At 40.0% G+C, this 24,407-nt stretch overlaps 2 protein-coding genes and 2 long non-coding RNA genes across 4 annotated transcripts; all 4 read left to right on the top strand.

Moving 5' to 3' along the window:
- Window positions 1–42: 42 nt before the first annotated feature.
- On the top strand, window positions 43–2,871 carry LOC120718833. Its single transcript, XM_040007555.1, has 4 exons — window positions 43–364; window positions 1,692–2,003; window positions 2,136–2,210; window positions 2,564–2,871. Exons 1-4 carry the CDS (start codon window positions 223–225, stop codon window positions 2,710–2,712), a joined length of 678 nt encoding a protein of 225 aa, XP_039863489.1. The 5' UTR covers window positions 43–222; the 3' UTR covers window positions 2,713–2,871.
- A 10,986-nt stretch (window positions 2,872–13,857) lies between these two features.
- Window positions 13,858–16,231, top strand: LOC120718836. The gene is made up of 3 exons (XR_005692570.1): window positions 13,858–14,386; window positions 15,459–15,690; window positions 15,847–16,231. It is a non-coding gene; the product is annotated as an uncharacterized LOC120718836 (long non-coding RNA).
- Window positions 16,232–16,445: 214 nt separating this feature from the next.
- Window positions 16,446–17,552, top strand: LOC120718838. The gene is made up of 2 exons (XR_005692572.1): window positions 16,446–16,776; window positions 17,519–17,552. It is a non-coding gene; the product is annotated as an uncharacterized LOC120718838 (long non-coding RNA).
- A 2,426-nt stretch (window positions 17,553–19,978) lies between these two features.
- LOC120718834 lies at window positions 19,979–22,994 on the top strand. Its single transcript, XM_040007556.1, has 4 exons — window positions 19,979–20,395; window positions 21,815–22,126; window positions 22,259–22,333; window positions 22,687–22,994. The coding sequence occupies exons 1-4, from the start codon at window positions 20,257–20,259 to the stop codon at window positions 22,833–22,835; spliced, it is 675 nt and encodes a 224-aa protein (XP_039863490.1). The 5' UTR covers window positions 19,979–20,256; the 3' UTR covers window positions 22,836–22,994.
- The last annotated feature ends 1,413 nt before the right edge of the window (window positions 22,995–24,407 follow it).

Consider the following 24,407-nt stretch of genomic DNA (forward strand, 5'->3'; position numbering starts at 1 on the left):
TCCTATCAGCAGCATGTTTCATTGTAGTGGTGCATCATTGATGGGATAAATGGACTGGTGCTTATATAGTGATTTTCTATTTTCATGTGGACTAAAGTAGTGGACTGACCAACAGACTGACATTAACATCAGAGCCGTGCTGCTAGTGTGGCTAAAAGAAAAGAGAAGAAGAGACAGTCATGTTGATATGAACATTAGAGAAACACATCATGGAGCTGAAATATGATCCTGCTTCCTCATTTGGACTCATTCACCTCAGCTGACACGTTCAACAGCAGACAGGTTTTTGTAGCAGTCTGTCTCACTGTGGGAGGAACAGGATGGAGCTACATCTTTGGCTCTGGAACTAAACTGTCTGTAACAGGTAAGAACAAACATTTATTTTCCTTCAGTTGTTTTATTGTAGAAGCTGAAAATGTGTTTAAAGTCAGTTTCTGCTGCTTCAGGCTTTACATGTTAGTTTTTCATCATTAGTAGAGAATTCATCTGCAGCCATTGTTACATAAGAAAAGCTCAATAATCTCTGAAAACATGTTGAAATCTCACTGAACAACTAAAGTTATTCTTTATTTCTGCAAATATTAGTGATGTTACAAATATTTAGGATTTGATCCTCTCAGTGATTCTGCTGGTTTTTAACACAAGATCATATTTGGTGTTAAAATAATACAGTAGCAGATTTGTAAATATTAATGAAAATGTAAACATGTTTTTAATATTCAAAGATAGATTCTATTTGTGATTTTTTTTTAAAAAATATATTAATATATAAATTGACATGGATACTGATTAGGGACACAAAGTGTTTAAACAGTGAAGAAAAAATATAAATAATAAATAATATAGATCAAACAACAACATTTGAAATTGTTAAAGTCATGTTTGTGTTTCTTGCTTGTTTGATTTTTCAGTCTAAATTAGAAATGTAGAAAAAATTCCACAATGATCATATTTCAGTAAATATTTCTTCAGAAAAATAATTTTCATGATGTTTCAGATTCTTTAGATTTTATATTATAAATAATGATGAATTAATTTATACTGTTGAAAAAAGATATTTAATTCTCATTCAAATTGCAGCTTGATTACATTTAATTTGTGCATTAATTCAAACATACACCGTATATAATCAAAACAAAATAAAAACAATAATCAAACTAAATAATAGATGTAGTGCCCTTCAAGTTATTCCAATAACATTTTTAAGGATTGTGAAGTCTGTGAAAGAAGTATAGTATTGATTAAAACAGGAATAAAACACCTGTTTAAAAACTGATACAAAAGTGTAAATTTCATTGCTGGAATTAAATCATGTTGAATTATTAATATCTCTGGTAAAACTTGTGTTTAAGATGGAAAATATAATTTAAATAGTTTGAAGACAAATCTATATATGCGTACATTTGTGATAAATAATATATTAAAATATCAGCAAACAAATATTTAATTTAATGATGTAAAATCACGCTGAGTGTTCCTCATGTGAGCCGTGATGACATGAGGTGATGACTGTGTTTGATATGAAGCTGAATCCAGTGTATGTAGTGAACTTTGTGCTGTATTGATGAGTAGTTTAGTGATCAGAGTCCATGTAGTTTCCAGGATCAGACTGAATGCAGTGCAGTGCTGGAAGCTGCTGCTGACTGTGTGAATGTGTGTCTGTGCTGCTTGTTGCTGCTGTCAAACTTCAGATGAGCAGGTAGTGAAGCCCGTGGTGAGCGTGTACCCAGCAGCATCCAGAGCCCACCTGGAGGGGAACAGCTCCCTGCTGTGTGTGGCCTCAGCCATGTTTCCTCCTCTGGTCCAGTTCTCCTGGAAAAGACAGAAGAAGAACGGCGGAGAAGCGGAGGAGCTGCCCCCTGCTGAGGGAGAGCAGCTGGAGCTCAGAGAGGCGGGACGCACCATTGCCATCAGGATGGTTGATGGGAGCCATTCTGACACATATAAATACAGCTGCTGGGTGAAGCACGAGGGGGGCACAGTGGAGGCCCAAACACAACAAGGTAATGAAGGCTTGGTGACTGTGTTCAGCAGTGATTGAGCTTCATGTGGAGATGCTGTCAAAGAGAGCAGAGCAGCAGAGGACTGACATTTCTCACTGCAGCTCCAAACATTTGACTCCTTTTCTGTTTCAGAGCTTCCAGCTCCAGCAGCCTCCTGTCCTCCAGAGAGAGAGCCAGCAGACCTGCCAGCTCTGCAGCCAGCTGACTGTAAGATCACCTGCTGCCTCTCTGCATGGACAGCTCCAATGTCCAATGAGGGAGCTGGAACAAGTTTAGGCTCTTAAAGTTGCACTAATTGATCAAATCTTCATCCAACAAGCTCTGATAAAGCCACTGTACACTAGCTGCTCAGCACCAAACAGCAGACAGACCATAATATGTCAGAGATCAGTTTGTTAGCTGCTTGTGGAGTTCTTCTGCCCCCAAGTGGACACAAACACTACATCAATTCATCCACTTGAAGAAGAAGCTGTGACTGTTTCTATTTGGACTTTTTCTCCTTGATCTGAGAGGAATAACCCGACTGTCTGTCTGTCTCTTTGTGTCTGTCTGTCCTTCAGTGTCCTTCCAGTCTCAGTGCAGGGTGAAGCTGCTCTGCCTGCTGTACACAGTGCTGATAGTGAAGAGTCTGGTGTACTGCTGTGGACTCTCTCTGCTGATGATGCTCACAAACAAGGGAGCGTCCACCAACTGCACACATGCTGACTGACTGTTTCCTGCTCGCCTTTTCTCACCATCACATCTCATCAATTCATCTCATTCATCACTTTGATCACAAATGTTAGTTATGATGTGTTGTGCTTATTTTGCCTTTTTCTTCAACAGTTAGAAGATCATCTGAAATAAATACATCTTTACATGTATTGTTGCTCTGAGTTAGAATTCTTTTTGTACTTATTGTGACTTTTATTGTAGTAACAAAAACCATCAGGAATATTTTTATCACAAGTTTTTGTTTGATTTTCAAATGTCAAACAGTGTAGTTGTGTTTGTGTGAATAATAAAGATTTGAAGATGAAGACTTTGATTCTACTTTCATTGTGTGATCAACAACAACCCGTGTGAGTGAAGCACAAACTGACTGTATCCAAACTTGCTCTCCTGCAGCAGACGGGCTGTGTGGGTTTCTGCTCTGCAGCCTCCACACCGTTAGCTGTGGCTTTTCACTTTAATAACACAATGACAGTTACAAGCATGAACTCTGCTTCAAGTTATTCAGGAAGCATCTGTGTTCATGTGTGTGAGAGAAACAAAGTGTGAACTCAGAGCTGTTACACAGTTGATGTTTAGTACGATCACAAAAGACAAACACAAGATGAAGTCTAAACATTAAATCCCACAGAACTCAAGTTGAACCGTTATGATTTAAAAACACTGAAAAAGGGAATAAATTAAGACAAGATTTGTAAAAACAATTTCACAAAACACCATCAGTTCAGATGGATGTTGAGCATCTTTCCATCTTTTTCTAATAATTATAAATATGTAAAATGTTTCATCAAAATGTGTCATTGATTAATCAGCTTAATTATTCAGACTAGTACAATTTATACAAATAATATAATTGAGTTAAAAACTGAAATCAAATCATAATTATTATAATTAAGAGCAGCACAGAGAAACAAAGTCAAACAAAGAACATTCATCAATTTGATGATTTAACCAGTGCTGAATATTTATTAAGTTCAGCCACGCTGTGCTGTAAATTCTGTTGATATTAATATTAAGATTTAACCCTCATAATGTCCCGATTTCCACACACCTGTGGTCCTCAGGGTCACAAATGTCCCCACTTCATTTCAGTGTTTTTTAAAGTATAAATTGTCGATCAATTCAGTGTAAAAAATACATGAAATGATCAGTTATTGTGATTATTGTTTCACAACCAGAGTCGGTCGCTTTAACAGATGATCACAGACGGGTTTATGTCAAAGTTAATGTAGGAAGCTGTTTTTAAACGACTTCAAGTTTTTTACTGGCAGCAAATAATCAGGTTTTCCTTTGGGCTCAAAAATGACCCCGTCTGCTTTGACTGTTTATAAATGAAAGGTATAAAATATCATCCATCTCTGTGTTTCAAGGTTTGATTCAACTTTATTCCAACTCATTGCCTGACATGTTTCTGTATGTTGGCATGGTAGGAACAGCAGGGCATGGGTCTGAGTGAAGGCAAACTTTCATGAGGACAAAGGCGTGTCCATATTTGACACAAGTGCAGGAGGATCAATTAGAAATTCGCTGAACTTTAGTGATGCTTTTAAAGAATCTGTGATTTTAAAATCTTACATGCAAATATAAAATCTGATGAGATTTATTCCACAGATTTGTGTTTTATGTCAGGGTAAATAATCTATAACAAGTTAAGTGATTTACTATGAAGTGAAAAAGACCAAATATGAAACAGATGTTGTCATGGAGGAGTGGACTCAGGCGCAGACAGAACTCAGACGCTCGATGGCGAAGAATGAAGTGAAGTTTATTACAGGAGGTTCGGTGTGACGACAACGAGTGATGAAAACAAACATGAACTAAAGGCGAGAGCCTAAAAATCGGCTCTGAGGTAAATGACTCATTTACAAGGTGTCACGTATCACACCACGCTGTGAGACGCTGTCAGCAGCACTGAAGGAAACACTATGAACAGTGTTGAGACCACACCAGCCTCTCCCATCCTTTTGTCTTATAGAGATCACAGAGATGTTTCCAAATATTCCTACTTTTGTACTGTTGTGTAAATGTGTGTGTAAAGGTGGATGACTGCCTGCTGCAAATGAAATCTAACCATGGCTACAAATAAATGAAGCTGAAGCTGACGTGAAACACAGCCCTGTTTTTATTACTGTTTATAGATATTAGAATTGATGATCATCATTTTAATGATTCTTAAAACTGTCGTCAACAAAACAGAACAATTAAAAATGAGATGCTGTGAATATTATTTATTCATTTTGATTCACAAAAACAAAGAAAAGGTGAAGATGTTCAACAAGTTAGATGAAGAGGAAAACCACAGATAACAGTGTGTGTTAGTAAATTCACAGCAACATGAATGTTTCTGAGTGTTTGTGCATCATGTGACCCAGATTTTTGGATCTGCTGTCAGATTGAAATGAAGACGATGAAACCACAGCAGCTTCAGCTGAGCTGTCAATCAGCAGCAGCAGTCTTATCTGTGGGCCGCAGGGGCTGATGGGAGCTTTGAGGACCTGTTAGAAACCACGTGGCCCTCGTCTGATCTCACGGCTCGTCCTTGTTTGGCCTCAGCTGCATCAGAGCGCCACTTCTCCCCAGGTTCACCAGAGGAAACACCACTGCACAAAATGCTTTTCCTCCCAGCTGCTGCTCTGTGCTGTCTGTGTTCAGGTGAGTGTTTCCAGCCAATCAGGAGCCAACAAAGTCAACCTGTAACAAACACTGTCACACTAACCTTCATCTATCTGTCTGTGTCTCTACAGCACTGGTTACCATGGCAGCAGAACAGCTGATTCAGGACGATTTAACATTGACCAGGAGAGTTGGACAAAGTGTCTCCTTCAGCTGTGGAGGGACTGAACAGTGTGATGATGATTATATAATCTGGCTTCAGAAGAAAGAAAATGAAACATTCAAATTAATTTTTGCTTTTCATAAAGATAGTGGTGAAGTTCCTCCTGTTTTTGAGAACAGTACTTTCGCAGGTGTAAATAAAGGGAAAGGCTGGGAGTTAGTGATTAAGGATATTAATTTAAATCATTCAGCCACCTACTACTGCTCCTGTGTTAAAGTTGATACCCACAGTGAGAAATGATCCCTGCAGCCTGAACAAAAACCAACAGATGAACAGATGTCAAACAGTGTCTGTGACAGGAAGAGAGCAGTAAACCACAGCCCAGCTTCACATGTTTCACCTCCATCTCAGAGTCACAAACATACTGAGCTCAGATTTTTATTTACTGAGATACTTGTAAATAAACAAAAGAGACAGTTTGTGGCCTTTTTGAAAAAGCAAAATGTTTTAGAGTTTTTCCAATCTGGTTTTAAGTCCTTTCATTGCACTAAATCCGCCCTTTTAAAAGTTTGTAATCACATATTTTAGCTACTGATGCTGGTGACTGTGTTGTTCTTGTCCTTTTAAATTTGACAGCTACATTTGAAACAGCCAGTTATGCTATTTTAATCTCTCGTTTGGAGCAGTGGTTGGCATTGAAGGCGCTGCACTGGAGTGGTTCACGTCCTACTTGGCGGAGCGAGATTTTGTGTCAGTCTCTGTGACCATGTATCATGCTGTGCTCCCCTCTTGTGTGGTGTCCCACTGGGCTCAGTTCTAAGCAGCCTCCTCCTTTGTTAGTATCTGCTCCCTCTTGCTTTTATACTGAGAAAACAGATCATTGCTGAAGACTGTCAGATCTATCCTGTACAGCCATTATCCAGTGTGTTGATGACATTAAAGCTTGGATGTCTCTTAACTTTTTAAAATTCAATGAATGGTTTTTGGTAGCCCGACTGAGACCCCCAATCTGTATTTAGATACCTTGGCCCAGTTAAGCCAACTGTCATAAACCTGGGGGTCAAAGTGGACTCTGAACTGAAGCTTGACAGTCAGATTAAGTAAAATCAAGCTTCTCTCAGCTCAAAGGGCAAAATTAAAGCCAATTCTTTAACAACAGCACTTTGAGACAGTGGTCCACACCTTTGTTAGCACTCGGCTGGATTATTGCAATGCACTTCATATTGGGGTCAGTGTGTCATACTTTACTCATCTACAGAGGGTGAAAAATGCCACAGCTCATCTTTAAACTCCCACTTGAAAGTTTGAGCACATTTCCCCTGTTTTAGTTTCACTTCACTGGCTGCCCATTTCTTCTAGGACTCATTTTAAAATTCTTTTATTTGCTTTTAAAGCTCTCCATGGTCTAGCCCCATCGTATCTCTCTGAGCTGCTACAGCCATATACACCCACCCACTCTCTGATCAGCTTTTCCTGAATGTACCCAGGACTGAGTGATAACTTAGAGGAGATTATGCTTTTGCTGTAGCAGCTCCAAAACTGTGGAGTGATCTGCCTTTAAAGATTAGGCAGGCCTCTTCTCTGCCTGTTTTTAAATCACTCCTGAAAGCCCCCCTCTTCACCCTGGCCTTTGACACCTTGTGAGATGTTGGTTTAATGTTATGTTTATTTCTGTTGTTGTTTTAGTTGATTGTATGTTTTATTTATTTATTTATTTAGTTATTTATTCTTTGCAGTTTCATTTTATCTATTGTTCTTAACTTATTAACTGTGCAGCACTTTGGTCATGTGCTATTTTAAAGTGCTTTATAAATAAAGTTGTATTTGGATTTACTGCTGTCAGAAATTCAATTCTATTTATTTCTGTTTAAACAGATTTTTCATCCTGTTTTAAGACAGAAACAAGAGGAACAGATGACATCAAACTTCCAAATGTAAACAAATGTATCCTCAGTCCCACAAAAACATTTATTCAAAGTGAAAGAAAAACAGATTGTGTCAAACTGAATCAAAGTCCATCCCTCATTCACAGTGTTAATGTTCTCTTCATGAAAACTCTTCCAGCAGCACTTGTTCTTTAACACCTTTCAGTACATTTAACCAGACACTTGGACTGATGTCAGGTCAGGATTTTGTCCTTCTAGCAGCGGCTCATTAGGACGCTGATTTTGTTGGACAGGTTTCCATCAGTTTCCTGTGGATGTTTATAGAGGATGAATCAGTCACGGTGCCTCATCTTTCTGTCACCTTCTTTTCTCTCTGATAGAAAAAAACTGATTTTGTATCTGAATATGTCAAATCTGGAATCAAAGGACAAGATTTCTCCTTTTGTTTCCTGACCAATCACATTTGAGCAGCTTTGGCTGCTTCATTTCATTTCCAGCGTCGCTGCTGAAGAAGAATCAGAGTCTGACTGGATCAAACACACAGATTTAACAGCAGAAAAAGTGATTCCATGTAAAACACTCTCGTTCACCAGTTTTAACTCACATGACTTCATTTCCTCAAATTGAATCTTAGTCATTTAATCACAGGAAGTTTCTGGGATTTTGTTCCAGTCCTCCTGACAGAAATGCTGGAACTGAATCAGCTTTTATGAGTCTTTGTTCAATTTTGCTTCTCTCCATAAATTTTTACTGAACTGAGATCAGATTTGTGATGGTCGCTCTACTAACTTGACTTTGCTTTCTTTAAACTGCAGTTTTTGTCTATTTGTTCACTTCCTCACTGATGACCTTAGAACACATTAGTGTTCTTCTTCATGCAAACTTGTGAAGTAAACTTATACCTTGTCCCTGTTTCAGTATCTTCAGAAGCTCCTTTGCTGTTGTTCTGGGACTGATTTGCACTTTTCAAAACAGAGTCTGTCCATTTACAGGAGACTGAACACACATTTATGATATGACGGCCATATTGCCTGTTTGTTTTGTTTGTTTGTTTTATGTGCTGAGTTTATAATTCTTGTGTTTTCATTTAGTTTTGGTTCCTGTTTTGATTTTATTATTTCTTCTTGTGTTTCTGGTGTCCTCAGTGTTTCCTCCAAGGTTAGCTGCACAGAGATAATAATAATAATAAACTTTATTTATAAAGCACACTTAAAAACCAAGGGTATGCCAAGGTGCTTAACAAGTAAGATAGAGAATAGGAGGAGGATAATAGAAATAGGACCAAAGCAAGTACTAAGTATGCAAGCAGGTAGCTGTCACTGATACACAGGAAAGCAACAGGTACAGAGCAAACAAGCATTTAAATGAGCATAAAAGTGCATGATATAAAATCATAAAAGAAATATTAACTAGAGGGAAAGGCAAGATTGAATAAGTGGGTTTTTAGTCGTGATTTGAACAGTGCAATGGAATCAGATGCGCGGAGGTCGAGAGGAAGGGTATTCCACAGTACCGGGGCAGCCAGAGCAAATGCACGGTCACCCCGAGACTTCAGCCGAGATCTGGGTCGGGTCAGAAGTAGTTGAGTGGCAGATCTGAGTGTTCTAGCAGGAGTATGTGATTTGAGAAGTTCACTAAGATAACTTGGCGCTAATTTATTAATAGTTTTGAATGTAAGGAGTAATATTTTAAATTGAATACGGTGCTTTATGGGCAGCCAATGCAAGCTAGCTAGAACAGGAGTAATATGGCAAAATTTCCTGGTTCCAGTCCAGGGGCGGGCTGCTGCATTTTGGACTGTTTGCAGTCTAAGAAGAAGAGAAGAGGGAAGACCGTAGTACAAGGAGTTACAATAATCCAACCTGGAGGTCACAAAAGTGTGAATAAGCTTCTCCAGGTCCTCGTGCGCAGTGTTGGGAAGGTTACTTTTAAAATGTATTCCATTACAGATTACAGATTACATGCCCCAAAATGTATTCTGTAACGTATTCCGTTACGTTACTCAATGACAGTAACGTATTCTGAATACTTTGGATTACTTAATATATTATCATGCTTTTTACAACAACGTGAATGTACTATTGCTGTGTGATTTATTACTATTACTGAAGGTCCGCGACTCCGAACTGTAGTAAAGGGACCTCTGACTAATACGGCGGGGTCCCTGTCGGCTCGTAGCCGAAAAATAGCTTTACTTTGTTGTGTGGGTCAACTTTTCTTGCGAGAGACAGAGAGAGGCGTTGAAAGGCTGCTCCAACGGAACTTATTGTTTTCGGAGGAAAACACGAACACGGTGTACAGTCGAGTCTTAATAGCTTACTTACAACTGGGCTCGTCAGGCACTCTTCTTGGCTGAAGTGGTTATTATTATATTTACATGCTTCCAGCTCCCGTTTTTCCTCGATGACAACTCGTACCTTTCCACTCCCCTTTTTTTCCCTCCTCGCTCACAGACACATAACGTGTATGGCAGTCTATTCTCCCTGCAACACGGACTACACTGCCCATGATGCTACATTCTTTAGAGCTATGCTTGTAGCATTCTGCCTGTTAGCTTAGCACAACAACAACAACGAAAAGGCGCTCTCTCACCCAGGAAACACACAGTCGCAGAGAGAGAGAGAGAGCGTCGCCCTGTAACCATGGCAACCGTAACGCTGCCGCCTGGAACAACAGAACGTAGCTGTCAAACAAAACCCAAACAGTCCTGACCCGCGACAAGATGAAACAGGAAAGTACTGCAGTGTAATCCATTTATTTCAACAAAGTAACTGTATTCTGAATACCACCTTTTTAAACGGTAACTGTAACGGAATACAGTTACTCATATTTTGTATTTTAAATACATAACTGCGGCACATGTATTCCGTTACTCCCCAACACTGCTCGTGCGGAACATAATGCCATAGCCTTAGAGATAAGGCACAGTTGGTGGAAGCTGGATCTCACTACAGCAGACACTTGCTTATCGAGTTTGAGCGAGCTATCCAGCAGTGCACCCAAGTTACTGACATAGTCACAGGAAGAGCTAGCAAAGGAACCCAGGGCAGCACCGAGTTGGGCACGAGGGATTTTACTGTTGAACACCACAGTCTCAGTCTTCTTATCATTCAAAACAAGAGAATTACTCAGGAACCATTCTTTGACCTCCTGCATGCATCTAGATAACTAAAAGGAAAAAAAGGGAAAAAACAAAAAAAACGTAGCACAAGGATGGTGTGTGATATTGTTATGAGACCCTTCAGATTTACAGAGAATGGCAGCAACAGCCTTCACTGTTTTATAAGACACTAGTTCAGATCAGACAGACGAGCCACTCACTGTTGTCACGTTGTGTTGTGAAAGGACAGCCCGTCACATCCTCCTCTCCTGTCACTCCACAGCCTGCCTGTTCAGAGAACCTGTAATATTATCACATGAACTATTACAGTGGAGCCTGAACCCACAGTGGGTGGAGCTCTACAGCCAGATGTGAACAGATGTGATGTTTACTGAGTGGCCCTCTGGCAACAACATATGCATCTCTTATATTTGCTCACAGTTTGTACAATGAAGGATGAAAACTAGGAATGATGTGTGCTCCTCGTGATGATAATTGTTTTTAACCATAAAAGGTGATCAAGAGAGTAATGGAACAGGAGCGCTGAGGCTTCAGAACTATATGAATCCTCAATTTTTTAAGATTTCTTCAGCATTAAAGTAATGCAGTGACAGCTGTCAGTGCACATGAGTGAATTTACCCTGACTAAAGAAATCACTGTGAGCCTGAATGCTGATTAAAGTCAGTGCTGTAGTTCAGACATTAGCTCTGCTGCTCTGACTGAACTGAAGGATGTTCAGACCTGCAGCTGAAACGTTTATATGAGAAACAGAAAAGTCACCGATCAGTCTCTGACTAACGTTACTGTACTTTTATTATGAGTGTTAGACTGTAAGAGCGACAGGCTGGACTCTCCTTCAGCTCCTGTACAGAACTGATTATTAAATATAAACAGCAGCATGTTTCTGCCTCCACATCTGTAAGGACAGTAGCACCAAACTTGCACTTCAATAATCCCTCATTAATCATTAACAGCAGATTAAACAGTTTGAACTGAAGATGAATCACTGAGGACTGAACATGTTCTCACAGTGTTCTTCACTCACAGACTGTAACATCAGCTCCAGTTTCTGATGTGTTTGTTACTGACACAGCTGATGTCCACAAAATACAAGAAACACCATTAAAATAACAAAGCCCAACATTGATGCACTGGAACATATTACAGACGTTTGGAGCTGAAGTCAGAGTTTATATTTAATTTTTCCTTTGAAGACTTTTTTAGCACAGACTGTATATTTATTTATAGATTTTACTCTACTGAATTTGTTTGAAATATTCAGGTTAAAGATCAGTCTGATTTATTCTTCTTTGTTCACAAAGTTACATGTAATGTGTTAGTATATAAGACTTTGTCTTTTCCTACATGTTCACTCTTTGTCAGTGGAAGCTGCAGCTGTTTGATTGATAAAGTTAAAGACAAGAAGTCAAAGGGATTCATCATCCATGTAACTGTGTCACTATATAGGAGCATAAATATTAACTCAGTTTGGTGTTTCAGAAAGTTGCTGATCTCAGACCTGCACAGCTTCTGTTTTAAACATGAATGTAGTCAGCTGCATAAAGTGAGATTTTCTCTGACACAATTAAATAAAACCTGATGAAGGTCAAAGGTCGTCACTTGTATGTTGAACTAAAAACTTTAATCTGGAATTCACAAACACTGTGTTTTGCCAATATTGTGTTTTTTACCATGAAGTCATTCAGAGTCCTTCATACCAGAGTAACCAGAAAGGATAATGTATATTTTAAATATGTAACTTTCTACAGGACTGAATATAACATCATTATGTAAAAGTCCAGCGTCTCTGTGCTTCATCTGAGGATGATGTGAAAACTTCTAACATCACACAAAGTAAAGGTCTCTATCACACTGCTCATGAAATGCAGATTTGTCCATCTTCTATTTTGGGCGTCTAGTGGAGGTCTGAAGATTTCCCTCTGAGGAAGCTGCTGGTGAAGGTGGCGAGTTCTGCTTGATCCCTGCGGTGACCTTCAGTTCCTGATGTTTCTGAAATGACACATCAGGAGTCTTCCTCCGTGGGTCAACAGAAGCTGTGATAAATGAAAGGGAGGACATTTCTCAAACCTCTGGACCCAGGAAACCCAGCTTGGTCCTCATGGTCACCTTCACTTGTTGTTCCCCAGGGTGAATGTAGCTGTTGATAATAATGTGGACTTTGGGCCCTGTTATTAAATGAAAAGAACAAACTACACTTCTATCAAACCTTTTGTCAGTGTGCTTTATTTCATTTAAACTTTCCATGTTAGCGGGCTGTAGAGCGCTCTGTGTGAACTGAATCTAAAACTGTTTAAATCCATATAATTCAGATACTAACAGTAACTCTGGGTCTCTGTGGAGTCTGCTGCTGATGTCATCTCCGTCTAAAATAGGATAAGAAAAAATGAGACCTGTGGAATCATTGAAGCATAAAGACTACGGGAGTAACAGGTGTGCAGCATCGCTAGCTAGCAACAACCCTCTAATACAGTGTGGCTAATCTAGCTAATGATCGCTTACAGTTAGAATGACAGAGATGACATTTTGTATAAAAACTGGTAAAACTGTTTCACAGGTTGTTGATCCTGTCGTGTTCTTTGTGTGTTTGGCAGCCATCATGAAGCTGTACGTGTCCATCACTGCTGTCAGTGTGAGAGCAGGACTTCTGTGTATTCTGGCTATCAAACAGCTCTACAGAGCACACTGTTTGTTCTTTAAAACATTTATTTAATCACAGTTCAGTGGCCGTGATATCACCACTGTTCTCTGTAGTTCCACTTTTACATCACAGTATTTTACCTTGGATGTCAGGTTGTGTTTTTGTGCCAGCAAACATTTAAAAACTGTTCTGACTTCAGTTCTTCTCAGACTGAACCATCAGGAGGATTCATACCTGCAACACCTGGAACCAGTCAGCTGGAGGCAGCAGCAGTTTGTCTCAGAACAACTTTATGAACAAAAAAAAGTAATCTCAGAGAGATAGATACCATCCTCTCAACATGGATTCAAACCAATAACCTTCATCTGATCGACCTGTCAGGCTACACCTGTTATTTGTAGCTGTCCACTGTAACACAGCAGGCTGAAACTGACTCTGATCCACAAAGCAGGATCTGCTAACTGGAATGCAGCCGTCATTATCACACCTGTATTTTTCCTCCTGTGAACTAAAGACATCAGCTGTGGAAGAGGTCTGTCTGTGTCCCACATGTCTGTCTGTGACTCTCAGGTGCATCACTGTTTACAGGATCACAAGGATCCACCTGACAGCAAGAACACAGGAGATGGAGGCGAATCCATCAGCAAACCATTAAAGTCCTTCACAGTAATCTGCTTGAATGATCTTAATATATGCTGCTCAACAAATAAAGGGAACCCTTCAACAACACAATGTAACTCCAAGTGTTCCTGTGATGTAGCAAAACTTAAGCAGCAAGGAAGGTGAAAGTAAATAGCATTTAGCAGACGATTGAAGTTCTTTTAAGCATATTTTATTGCTGGCATCTCCATTTTACCATAAAACAATTAATCAGGCATGCAAAAATCCCACTGGCTTTATACAAGACTTTGCCCACACCTGACCTCGTTAGTCCCTACCATTGAAACAAAATAGGTCAAACCAAATAATACAAATCTAAACAAAGAACAGGAATAAAGTCATGCATGAAACTGACAAACTCATTTACTCAACTAAATGGTTTGTAAAGTAAAACACTGCATACAATATAACTCAAAAGGCTACTTTAAAGAAAACAAACAATACTATACAAAATGAAAAACCCTCCATTTGGTTACACTCAGTGATGCAATCATTGACCTCATGACCCTATATAAACAGGAAGTAGTGGGCGGCCCTTCCCATACACCTGTCTCACATATAGGACCTGAATACACAACATGGACACCATGGTAAGTATAACCAAAGCAACATAAAGAAACATAATTTACCAGACGTGCCTGTAAACAGAAGAAAATTCAGATGACCTGATGGTCAGTAGTGTTTGCTTTAAAACACATGCATGGATGTAACAGATGTAACTACTGCTACCACAAACAAAACCCGGGATAGTGTGTGTTAAGAGAAGTTACACCAGCAATGTCTAACTTAAAGCATTATGGCTGACTGTAAAATAACAGAACACAAAATAACAATATATGCAAGTGACAAATGGCAAATTAATTCCGTTCTAGCCACTTTGTCACAGTTCCCTTTATGTTGTTGAGCAGTTTATAACTTGGAATGTAATTTAGGAAAGCTTGAGCAGCATTGTCACAGTCACACTGTGCTACTAACTTTAAATGACTGTCAGGTGATCTGTGACAGAAGGACAGCAGCAGAGTGAAAGGAAGGTTTACAGGATGTTGGTGAGAGCTGCTGTGATGTCTGGTTTGGATCCTGTGGCTCTGACAAAAAGACATGAGGCCGAACTGAAGATGTTCAGACTTTCACTGGACAAGATTAGAAATGAGTTCACGAGAGACAAAGTCAGAGAGGCTGACATCCTAATCTTTCCTGGGAATAACACTCCAGGAAATATAAATCTAATAAACTAATAGTTCATAGAGGACACAGACTCATTACTGTAAGATTATTTTTTTAATACTTTAAAATGATAAATTTAAAAAATGCTGGAGCTGCAACATGTTAACATGTGGTTAACAGATTAAAATTGAAGCTCTCATATTAACAGCTAACTTTCTATGCTGTGCTGATTTATTTGTCACAGTCTTGGTCATTTATTTTGAACTTTTTGTGGAGGTTAAACTTTCTGTTATAAATGTACCTGTATGTGTATTTTAAATATGATCTGTGTCATTAAATGCAACAGTTTCAAATCCAGCTTGAAGGCTGAGTTCTTGTTCTGAAAGATGAGGATGTGTCACTGTGACACTAGAAGAGGTGTGGATCTAATTCTCTGAACTTTCTCTAAACTTATATTTTATGTGACAGTAACTTTGTATTTTCTGTTAACAACACCAGGGCCCACTGGGATGATGTCCATTAGCTTGGATATTCTCTTCTGCCAAGACTTCTGCTGCCTTCCTTCGTCCATACCTGATAAAGACGACTGACTGTTGTGTTCTTTTCACATCAAGTGTCCACATTATTCAGCTCATCAACACAGAGATTTTTAAGGAGAACATCCCACAGATGATGTTCCCACACGCTGGGATTGTTGTGTGTGACCCTGGTTGGACATCTACAGAGAAAGGTGAGTGTTATTATCTTTATTATCATATCACCACCAACAGCTGGTTTTTGTGATCATTAAAATCTTCTAAAGTGTTTCAGTTACAGTGAGAACATTTGCACTAATACTGAACCATTCATTAAAATCTTTTACATACAAAACATTTTTACGGAGCAGGTCGCTATGATCAGCCAGCAAGACGCTAAGCTGACCGTGGAGACGAAGGCTGTCGTGAGGTGACCAAGGATCCATCCCCAGAGCTGATTGGCCGCCCCACACTTTCCACACAGGTGGAGGCCAACCCAACCTAATATCCAGAGCTGTGAATGCCCTAACAACCTCAAAAAGTATGAGCTGGTTTAGGTAGCAGCCTGCGGAGTAGAGGATGGACTCAGCCTCAAAGTCCTCCTGATAGCTGTCCTCCAGTAGCCCCTGGCTGGCGAGAGAGGGAGCTGGCTACACAGCATATTGAGGACACTCTGCCATTGCCTGTGAGGCATCCACCTTCCCTACATTAGCCTTAGGCATGTCGGGAAGTGGTTGGCTGGTACGCTTAGATTAAATAAAGCGAGCACGAGCCTCCGGCAATTTACGAATAAATTCTTTACAAATCCTACCATGTGAATTCATGGATTTTTTTTTTTCACATTCTGTCTCTCACAGTTGAAGTGTACCTCTGGTGCAAATTACTGACCTCTGTCATCATTTTAAGTGGGGGAACTTGCACAATCGGTGGCTGACTAAATACTTTTTTGCCCCACTGTATGCAGGACTGTGGAGCTTCCCTGGTCTGCATGGCATGTTCCCAGCAGCGAGCATGGAGAGGGCACCGAGCACGAACTCGTGAGACTGTGAGAACAGCTCCATGTCCACCAGAGAACTCCCACACACTGGGCAGGTGATCCACAGCGGATCCACTGGATACGTGAACCTGCGAGGCCACGAGCAATATTCCAGGGGAACACTGGCTGCAGGACCCTCGGCAAGCACCAAGTGTGCGACCTACGAGACATGGCGCCAGCAACTAGTCACCGCAGGAGCTTTTCCATTGTGGATCGGGGCAACAGAAACTTGGGAGGCTGCTGACAAAGGCTCCCCATCACAAAGGTAACGAACACACCCCAGCCACACACAGTAATTCAATTCAATTTTATTCATATAGCGCCAAATCACAACAAAAGTTGCCTCAAGGCGCTTTATAGATACCGTAAAAAGTGGAGATCCAACGATCACCAGTTTCACATCTGCACAGCTGATTATAGTTAAGCTGGTCTGTAGAGTTCACATGGAGCCGGTGTGGGTGAGGGGACTCGCCCAGCTCTAATGACCACAGTCCAGGTGTTGTCCCTCTGTCCACTGACAAGAAACAAAGAGCTGAGTAGCCTTGCAGGTCAAATCCTACCAGTCCCCTCAGTATGACAGCTCCCCCCTAGATCGTGGAACTTGTTAGTAACAGGGTTGATGTCAGAGGCCTGAACAGTCAGTCCCAAGGGAGAGTTATATTTAAAGGCCCGGAGTAACCTCTAAGAACTGTTTACAATAAAATGATTAATATTCTTATATTTACCTTTACTATTTCACAAAGGTTTAAAAAGGGTATGTCCACAATTTAGACTGTAATTACAGGATATTTTACTTTATTTGGCAGGAGAGAAGCAGAGGCAGAATTAAATGATAATAACAGTCACAGAATAATAAGCAAATCACATCAATCATACTTCTCTCATGAACCTGCTCTGAGCTAATGCTGATTTTAAAGGATGAGAGAGGTTGGAGGAGAGAATGAGCAGATCTTGTGCTGAATTTTGTTTCATCTCAGTGTTTTGTGCTAATGGAAACAATCCAACAGGAAAGCAGGAATCCTTGAATATTCGATACTTCAGGAAAACAGCGAGACCCCAGATCTTCTCAGTGTTGGGAGAAGCTGCAATCCACCAGGAAAATGATGGGAGTCCAAAGCGATGGATGGAGCCAAATCCAATGTCTATGTCCACTGTCTGGGCAGCTGGTTGATGTCTCTGGTGTCTCTGCTAGAATTTCCAAAGGTGAATTTCTGGTATCCGATCATCTGAACTGCTCACAGGACAGCTGGAAACAGAACCTGAACATCTCTGAGGCTCCAATTTATGCTCTGACAAGTGCTCACTCACCCCACCTCTCCTCCCTCTGGTAGGTCGTCACCAATCACTGTGTTTACAGAAGATCAGCAGTTATTTTACTTACTACATTTATTATTTAACATATTGATCAGGATCATACTTTGATTATAACTGTGAATAGAAATAAAGATGATTTACTACGAGGACATAGGGAACATAACTTTTTTACAACCAGAAATCTGGGTCTAACACATGAGGCTGGATGTTAAATCCTTTTACCCGCTCAAAGATGTGATGACAGGGGAAAGTGAAGGAGACTTCAGCCTCTCTGTCACTTTTCTTCCATCAGAAACTTTTTGTTTTTTTATTGAGCTGAGATCAGATTTGTGATGATCACTCTGATAACTGGATGTTGTTTCCCTTAAACCATTTTGCCAAAGTTTCTGTACATCTGTGTGTTTATTGATTGATTAAAATACCTTTATTAGTCCCACAAGGGGAAATTTCATAAGGCTGCCGACCTGTTGACTAAGACCACCAGGTACCGGAACAGCTTCTTCCCCACAGCTGTCAGACTCCTGAACTCTGCCTCCTGACATCTGACCCACGTTAAACTCATGGACTGAACATACACACAATGGACAACTGTACCCTCAAACACACAATAATAACATGGACTGAACCACCACTCACAACCACTAGCACTTTATATAGCCTCTGTAGAAACTATCTACACCCTCACTTATCTTAACTGCACTACTGTATAGCTCTGTGTAAATAATCATTCTGTACATTCGATAATCTTTAATCCTACAACTGTTTACAACTTGCATAGTTCCCATTTCTGTATAGCTGTATATCTCAGATTCTGTAAAGTTATTTATTTCATATTCTGTATAGTTTTTCATATTTATATCCTGTTCATAGCCTGTACATAGCTTGTACTCACTACAGCCTGTACATACTTATAGTTATAGAATATTCACAACATACTTCATACCGTGTACATTATAACATACCATAATAGACCCATTTCTGTAATATACTCACATATCTATACTATTGCTAATATATATTGTAATATATCTATATCACTAAAGCACTTCTGGATGGATGCAAACTGCATTTCGTTGCCCTGTACCTGTGCATGTGCAATGACAATAAAGTTGAATTCTATTCTATTGCACGCAATGGCGGCGCCATCTTACCCTTCGACCATACATACATTACACAAAACATCACATGGGGAAGACAGGTCAGAGGTATAACAATGGAAAAAGCACCACACGAGGAAAGATAAGGAGAAAAAAATAACTCCCCCCAGACTGAGCTCCAACAGGGAGATCAGTCTGAGAACAGAAAAAACACCTCTGCACATGAAAAAACTCTTAATACACCAAAGAAACACATGAAGAGCAACGGGGGGTAAAGGGTGAGAGACAGCCAGTGTAGACAGTACATCCGGGCCTGACATCCACCGTCAGGATCGGAAGGGAATAAGCATCGAAGGCGTTTGGAGAGGGGATCAGTGTGTGCATATCAGTGTATATGTATGTGTGTCCAGAGTTCAGCTGAGACAGTGTCCTTCGCCCCGCCAGGCTAAGTAAACAGTCTTCCAGCCAACCCAGGTGGCCTTGCATGGAATGGGAAGAACAGACTAAACACAGTTGTTATCAGGGTGTTTTTGTTCGGCTCCAGCCTTGCGACCGCAGCTGGCGCCGAAGGGGTATCCGCATAAGTGATGGTGGTTTTTACTTTAGTGCGAACAACTCATATGAATTTCAAAGCAGTTCTACTTGCGTTCTGTGATGTTGTCATTAATTGTGCTCAAGGAGCCGATTTCTGAGAACTCACGGCAGTGTGCCTTCCCGAGATGTCATCCAATTTGTGCCGAGAGATGTTATTCTGAGCGAGCCCTAGCTAGAACTTCAAGCTCAGCTCTTGAAGCTCTTCAGCTGCTCATGTTGCAGATCCACTGTGAGCTGAAATTCCAATGAAGCAGTTAGAAAAATCAAAGTGATGTTTCAGATTAGTCAATGAGCTCATTAGTTAATAACTGTGTAAGATGGTGTTATGGTCCCCTGATCCTCTGCTGCCTACCCACCATCTATCTTTCCTTTTGTGTCATTGTGGTGCTGCATGGCCCACTTTCTCCTGAGATTCAGTTCACAGACACATGTTCTGATAGTTTTCTTTACAATTTGCTGCTAGAATTCAAAATTGATTGTGTGATTAATGATGGTGAGCCAGATGGGCCAAACCATGATCCTATCAGCAGCATGTTTCATTGTAGTGGTGCATCATTGATGGGATAAATGGACTGGTGCTTATATAGTGATTTTCTATTTTCATGTGGACTAAAGTAGTGGACTGACCAACAGACTGACATTAAGATCAGAGCCGTGCTGCTAGTGTGGCTAAAAGAAAAGAGAAGAAGAGACAGTCATGTTGATATGAACATTAGAGAAACACATCATGGAGCTGAAATATGATCCTGCTTCCTCATTTGGACTCATTCACCTCAGCTGACACGTTCAACAGCAGACAGGTTTTTGTACCAGTCTGTCTCACTGTGGGGAGATATAGCTACTTCATCTTTGGCTCTGGAACTAAACTGTCTGTAACAGGTAAGAACAAACATTTATTTTCCTTCAGTTGTTTTATTGTAGAAGCTGAAAATGTGTTTAAAGTCAGTTTCTGCTGCTTCAGGCTTTACATGTTAGTTTTTCATCATTAGTAGAGAATTCATCTGCAGCCATTGTTACATAAGAAAAGCTCAATAATCTCTGAAAACATGTTGAAATCTCACTGAACAACTAAAGTTATTCTTTATTTCTGCAAATATTAGTGATGTTACAAATATTTAGGATTTGATCCTCTCAGTGATTCTGCTGGTTTTCAACACAAGATCATATTTGATGTTGTAATAAGTTGCAGCAAACTTGTAAATTAAAAATTATGCTGAAGAGAAAATTTAGATTTAGTTGTCAAAGATGTATCTTCTTCATGAAAGAGGATTTCTTGCAATTACATTCATATATAAATTGACATAGATATTGATCAGGGACGTGTAAAACATTTGTAATATGGAATAAAAAAAATGAGGCTAAAATATGACATTGTTCTTACTGAGTCAGGTTTGTTTGATGTGTGAGTCTAAATTTCAAATGAAAAGAAAAACTTGAAAAACTTCACCAGTAAACGATTCTTTAAAAAGAATGAAGAAATAAATAGACATTTTCACATACTTTAAATTTATAACATAAAGTATGACAATTATTTTATATTATGTTAAAAAAAAAAGGTACAAAATCATGATTCAAGTTTCTGCTTCATTGGATTTAAATGTAATTATTTATTCACACATATGAAAAGCGCATAATAAAACCAAACAGTAGATGTATTGCTGTTCCAGTTACTGCAGAATAAAACCAAAGAATTATGAAATCTGAAAAAGAAGTATGGTATTAATTCAAACATTTAAAAATCACCTGTTTAAAAACTGATACAAAAATTTAAATTTCATTGTTGGAATTAAATCATGTTGAAAAATGTTGTGTTATGTTTAGTGCAGAACAATGTCAAAAATGATCAATTTATTTTTGAACAACAGTATCGACACACACACACACACACACACACACACACACACACACACACACACACACACACACGTACGTATATGTGTGTATATATGTATATATGTGTATATATATGTATATATGTGTGTGTGTGTGTGTGTGTATAAATATAAATATAACATATTACAATAAAAAAAATACAATATATTTGAAATACATTTTATTTCAGTTTAAAATCATGCTGAGTGTTCCTCGTGTGAGCCGTGATGACATGAGGTGATGACTGTGTTTGATATGAAGCTGAATCCAGTGTATGTAGTGAACTTTGTGCTGTATTGATGAGTAGTTTAGTGATCAGAGTCCATGTAGTTTCCAGGATCAGACTGAATGCAGTGCAGTGCTGGAAGCTGCTGCTGACTGTGTGAATGTGTGTCTGTGCTGCTTGTTGCTGCTGTCAAACTTCAGATGAGCAGGTAGTGAAGCCCGTGGTGAGCGTGTACCCAGCAGCATCCAGAGCCCACCTGGAGGGGAACAGCTCCCTGCTGTGTGTGGCCTCAGCCATGTTTCCTCCTCTGGTCCAGTTCTCCTGGAAAAGACAGAAGAAGAACGGCGGAGAAGCGGAGGAGCTGCCCCCTGCTGAGGGAGAGCAGCTGGAGCTCAGAGAGGCGGGACGCACCATTGCCATCAGGATGCTTGATGGGAGCCATTCTGACACATATAAATACAGCTGCTGGGTGAAGCACGAGGGGGGCACAGTGGAGGCCCAAACACAACAAGGTAATGAAGGCTTGGTGACTGTGTTCAGCAGTGATTCAGCTTCATGTGGAGATGCTGTCAAAGAGAGCAGAGCAGCAGAGGACTGACATTTCTCACTGCAGCTCCAAACATTTGACTCCTTTTCTGTTTCAGAGCTTCCAGCTCCAGCAGCCTCCTGTCCTCCAGAGAGAGAGCCAGCAGACCTGCCAGCTCTGCAGCCAGCTGACTGTAAGATCACCTGCTGCCTCTCTGCATGGACAGCTCCAATGTCCAATGAGGGAGCTGGAACAAGTTTAGGCTCTTAAAGTTGCACTAATTGATCAAATCTTCATCCAACAAGCTCTGATAAAGCCACTGTACACTAGCTGCTCAGCACCAAACAGCAGACAGACCATAATATGTCAGAGATCAGTTTGTTAGCTGCTTGTGGAGTTCTTCTGCCCCCAAGTGGACACAAACACTACATCAATTCATCCACTTGAAGAAGAAGCTGTGACTGTTTCTATTTGGACTTTTTCTCCTTGATCTGAGAGGAATAACCCGACTGTCTGTCTGTCTCTTTGTGTCTGTCTGTCCTTCAGTGTCCTTCCAGTCTCAGTGCAGGGTGAAGCTGCTCTGCCTGCTGTACACAGTGCTGATAGTGAAGAGTCTGGTGTACTGCTGTGGACTCTCTCTGCTGATGATGCTCACAAACAAGGGAGCGTCCACCAACTGCACACATGCTGACTGACTGTTTCCTGCTCGCCTTTTCTCACCATCACATCTCATCAATTCATCTCATTCATCACTTTGATCACAAATGTTAGTTATGATGTGTTGTGCTTATTTTGCCTTTTTCTTCAACAGTTAGAAGATCATCTGAAATAAATACATCTTTACATGTATTGTTGCTCTGAGTTAGAATTCTTTTTGTACTTATTGTGACTTTTATTGTAGTAAGAAAAACCATCAGGAATATTTTTATCACAAGTTTTTGTTTGATTTTCAAATGTCAAACAGTGTAGTTGTGTTTGTGTGAATAATAAAGATTTGAAGATGAAGAGTTTGATTCTACTTTCATTGTGTGATCAACAACAACCCGTGTGAGTGAAGCACAAACTGACTGTATCCAAACTTGCTCTCCTGCAGCAGACGGGCTGTGTGGGTTTCTGCTCTGCAGCCTCCACACCGTTAGCTGTGGCTTTTCACTTTAATAACACAATGACAGTTACAAGCATGAACTCTGCTTCAAGAATGATTCCAGGAAGGATCTGTGTTCTTCACCTGTGAGAGAAACAGCTCAAATCCTCAACTCAGAGCTGACAAATGAACTTTAATGGAATCAAAGGAGAGACCATGAAGCCCCTGCAGTCTGCTCAGCTCCCATTTTATTACCTGAGCTGAGTTTTTCATTCTGGATATCACACACGTAAGAACAGATCAAGTCTGAACAGCAAATGTTGGAGAATCATTTTGAAGTCTTGCTAAATGTCCTTATTATTACAAAAACTACTGAATGATTCAGAAAATCCTTTCCAACAAGCAGAAATATGCAAACAAAGTAGAAACAAGGCAACATGAGTCATTCAGATGCAGATAACATATTCTCCTTATTTTGAAGAACACAGTCATGAAATCTTTCTGTGTGTCATTCATTGAGTTGAAGTGCCTAATAGAAGAGGAAAAGCAGCAATAATCAATGATAGCTGAGACATTGAGAACATGGCTGTATGCCTGCTATCATAACAGCAAACAAAGCACACAAACAGCAAACAGACAATAATGTGCTCGCAGCTTGTTGTGTGTTGTGTCATTTTTGACATTTCATGAAGTCACAAAAATGTGTGCGACTCATTAAAGGAGTCTGTACGTGTCAGTCAGTGCTCTGTATTCATGTGTTCACCTCATTAAAGTCACTCAGACACTTTTCTCCTCCAAACTTACAGCACAGCTTCATATTTCACTGACTGATTCTTTCATTACATCCATTAAGGGTCACACAGTGAAATTAGTGCAAACTTACAAATGTGTTGCAACAATTTTGGCCTCCAAACTGAACTTTGAGACAAACAGTGAAGCTGTGAGCAAAAAGAGGCTCCAGTGTGTGTCATGGTGGAGGAAACTGTTGTATTCCCACATTAAAAACATGCTGATCTTATTGGATTTGTCCCTCAAAGTCTTTTTCCTCCTTTTTCTCTTCATCCAAATGTTCTAGCAGGCTGACTGTGAGTCCCTGTTGAACCTGTACAGCAGAAAGTAACAGCAGTCAGCGGCCTCCACTTGACTTCATGACTTCAACCCCTCGCACAGTCACTTTCACTTT

Source organism: Simochromis diagramma, unplaced genomic scaffold, assembly GCF_900408965.1.
Source record: "Simochromis diagramma unplaced genomic scaffold, fSimDia1.1 OVJJ01000544.1, whole genome shotgun sequence".
Lineage (NCBI taxonomy): Eukaryota > Metazoa > Chordata > Actinopteri > Cichliformes > Cichlidae > Simochromis > Simochromis diagramma.

Bases quoted from the DNA above. Each gene is read 5' to 3' on its own strand.
- LOC120718833 (XM_040007555.1), top strand. From the start codon at position 223: ATGATCCTGCTTCCTCATTTGGACTCATTCACCTCAGCTGACACGTTC. The intron at 365-1,691 runs GTAAGAACAAAC...GTCAAACTTCAG, and splicing joins AACTAAACTGTCTGTAACAG to ATGAGCAGGTAGTGAAGCCC. The intron at 2,211-2,563 runs GTAAGATCACCT...TCTGTCCTTCAG, and splicing joins AGCTCTGCAGCCAGCTGACT to TGTCCTTCCAGTCTCAGTGC.
- LOC120718834 (XM_040007556.1), top strand. From the start codon at position 20,257: ATGATCCTGCTTCCTCATTTGGACTCATTCACCTCAGCTGACACGTTC. The intron at 20,396-21,814 runs GTAAGAACAAAC...GTCAAACTTCAG, and splicing joins AACTAAACTGTCTGTAACAG to ATGAGCAGGTAGTGAAGCCC. The intron at 22,334-22,686 runs GTAAGATCACCT...TCTGTCCTTCAG, and splicing joins AGCTCTGCAGCCAGCTGACT to TGTCCTTCCAGTCTCAGTGC.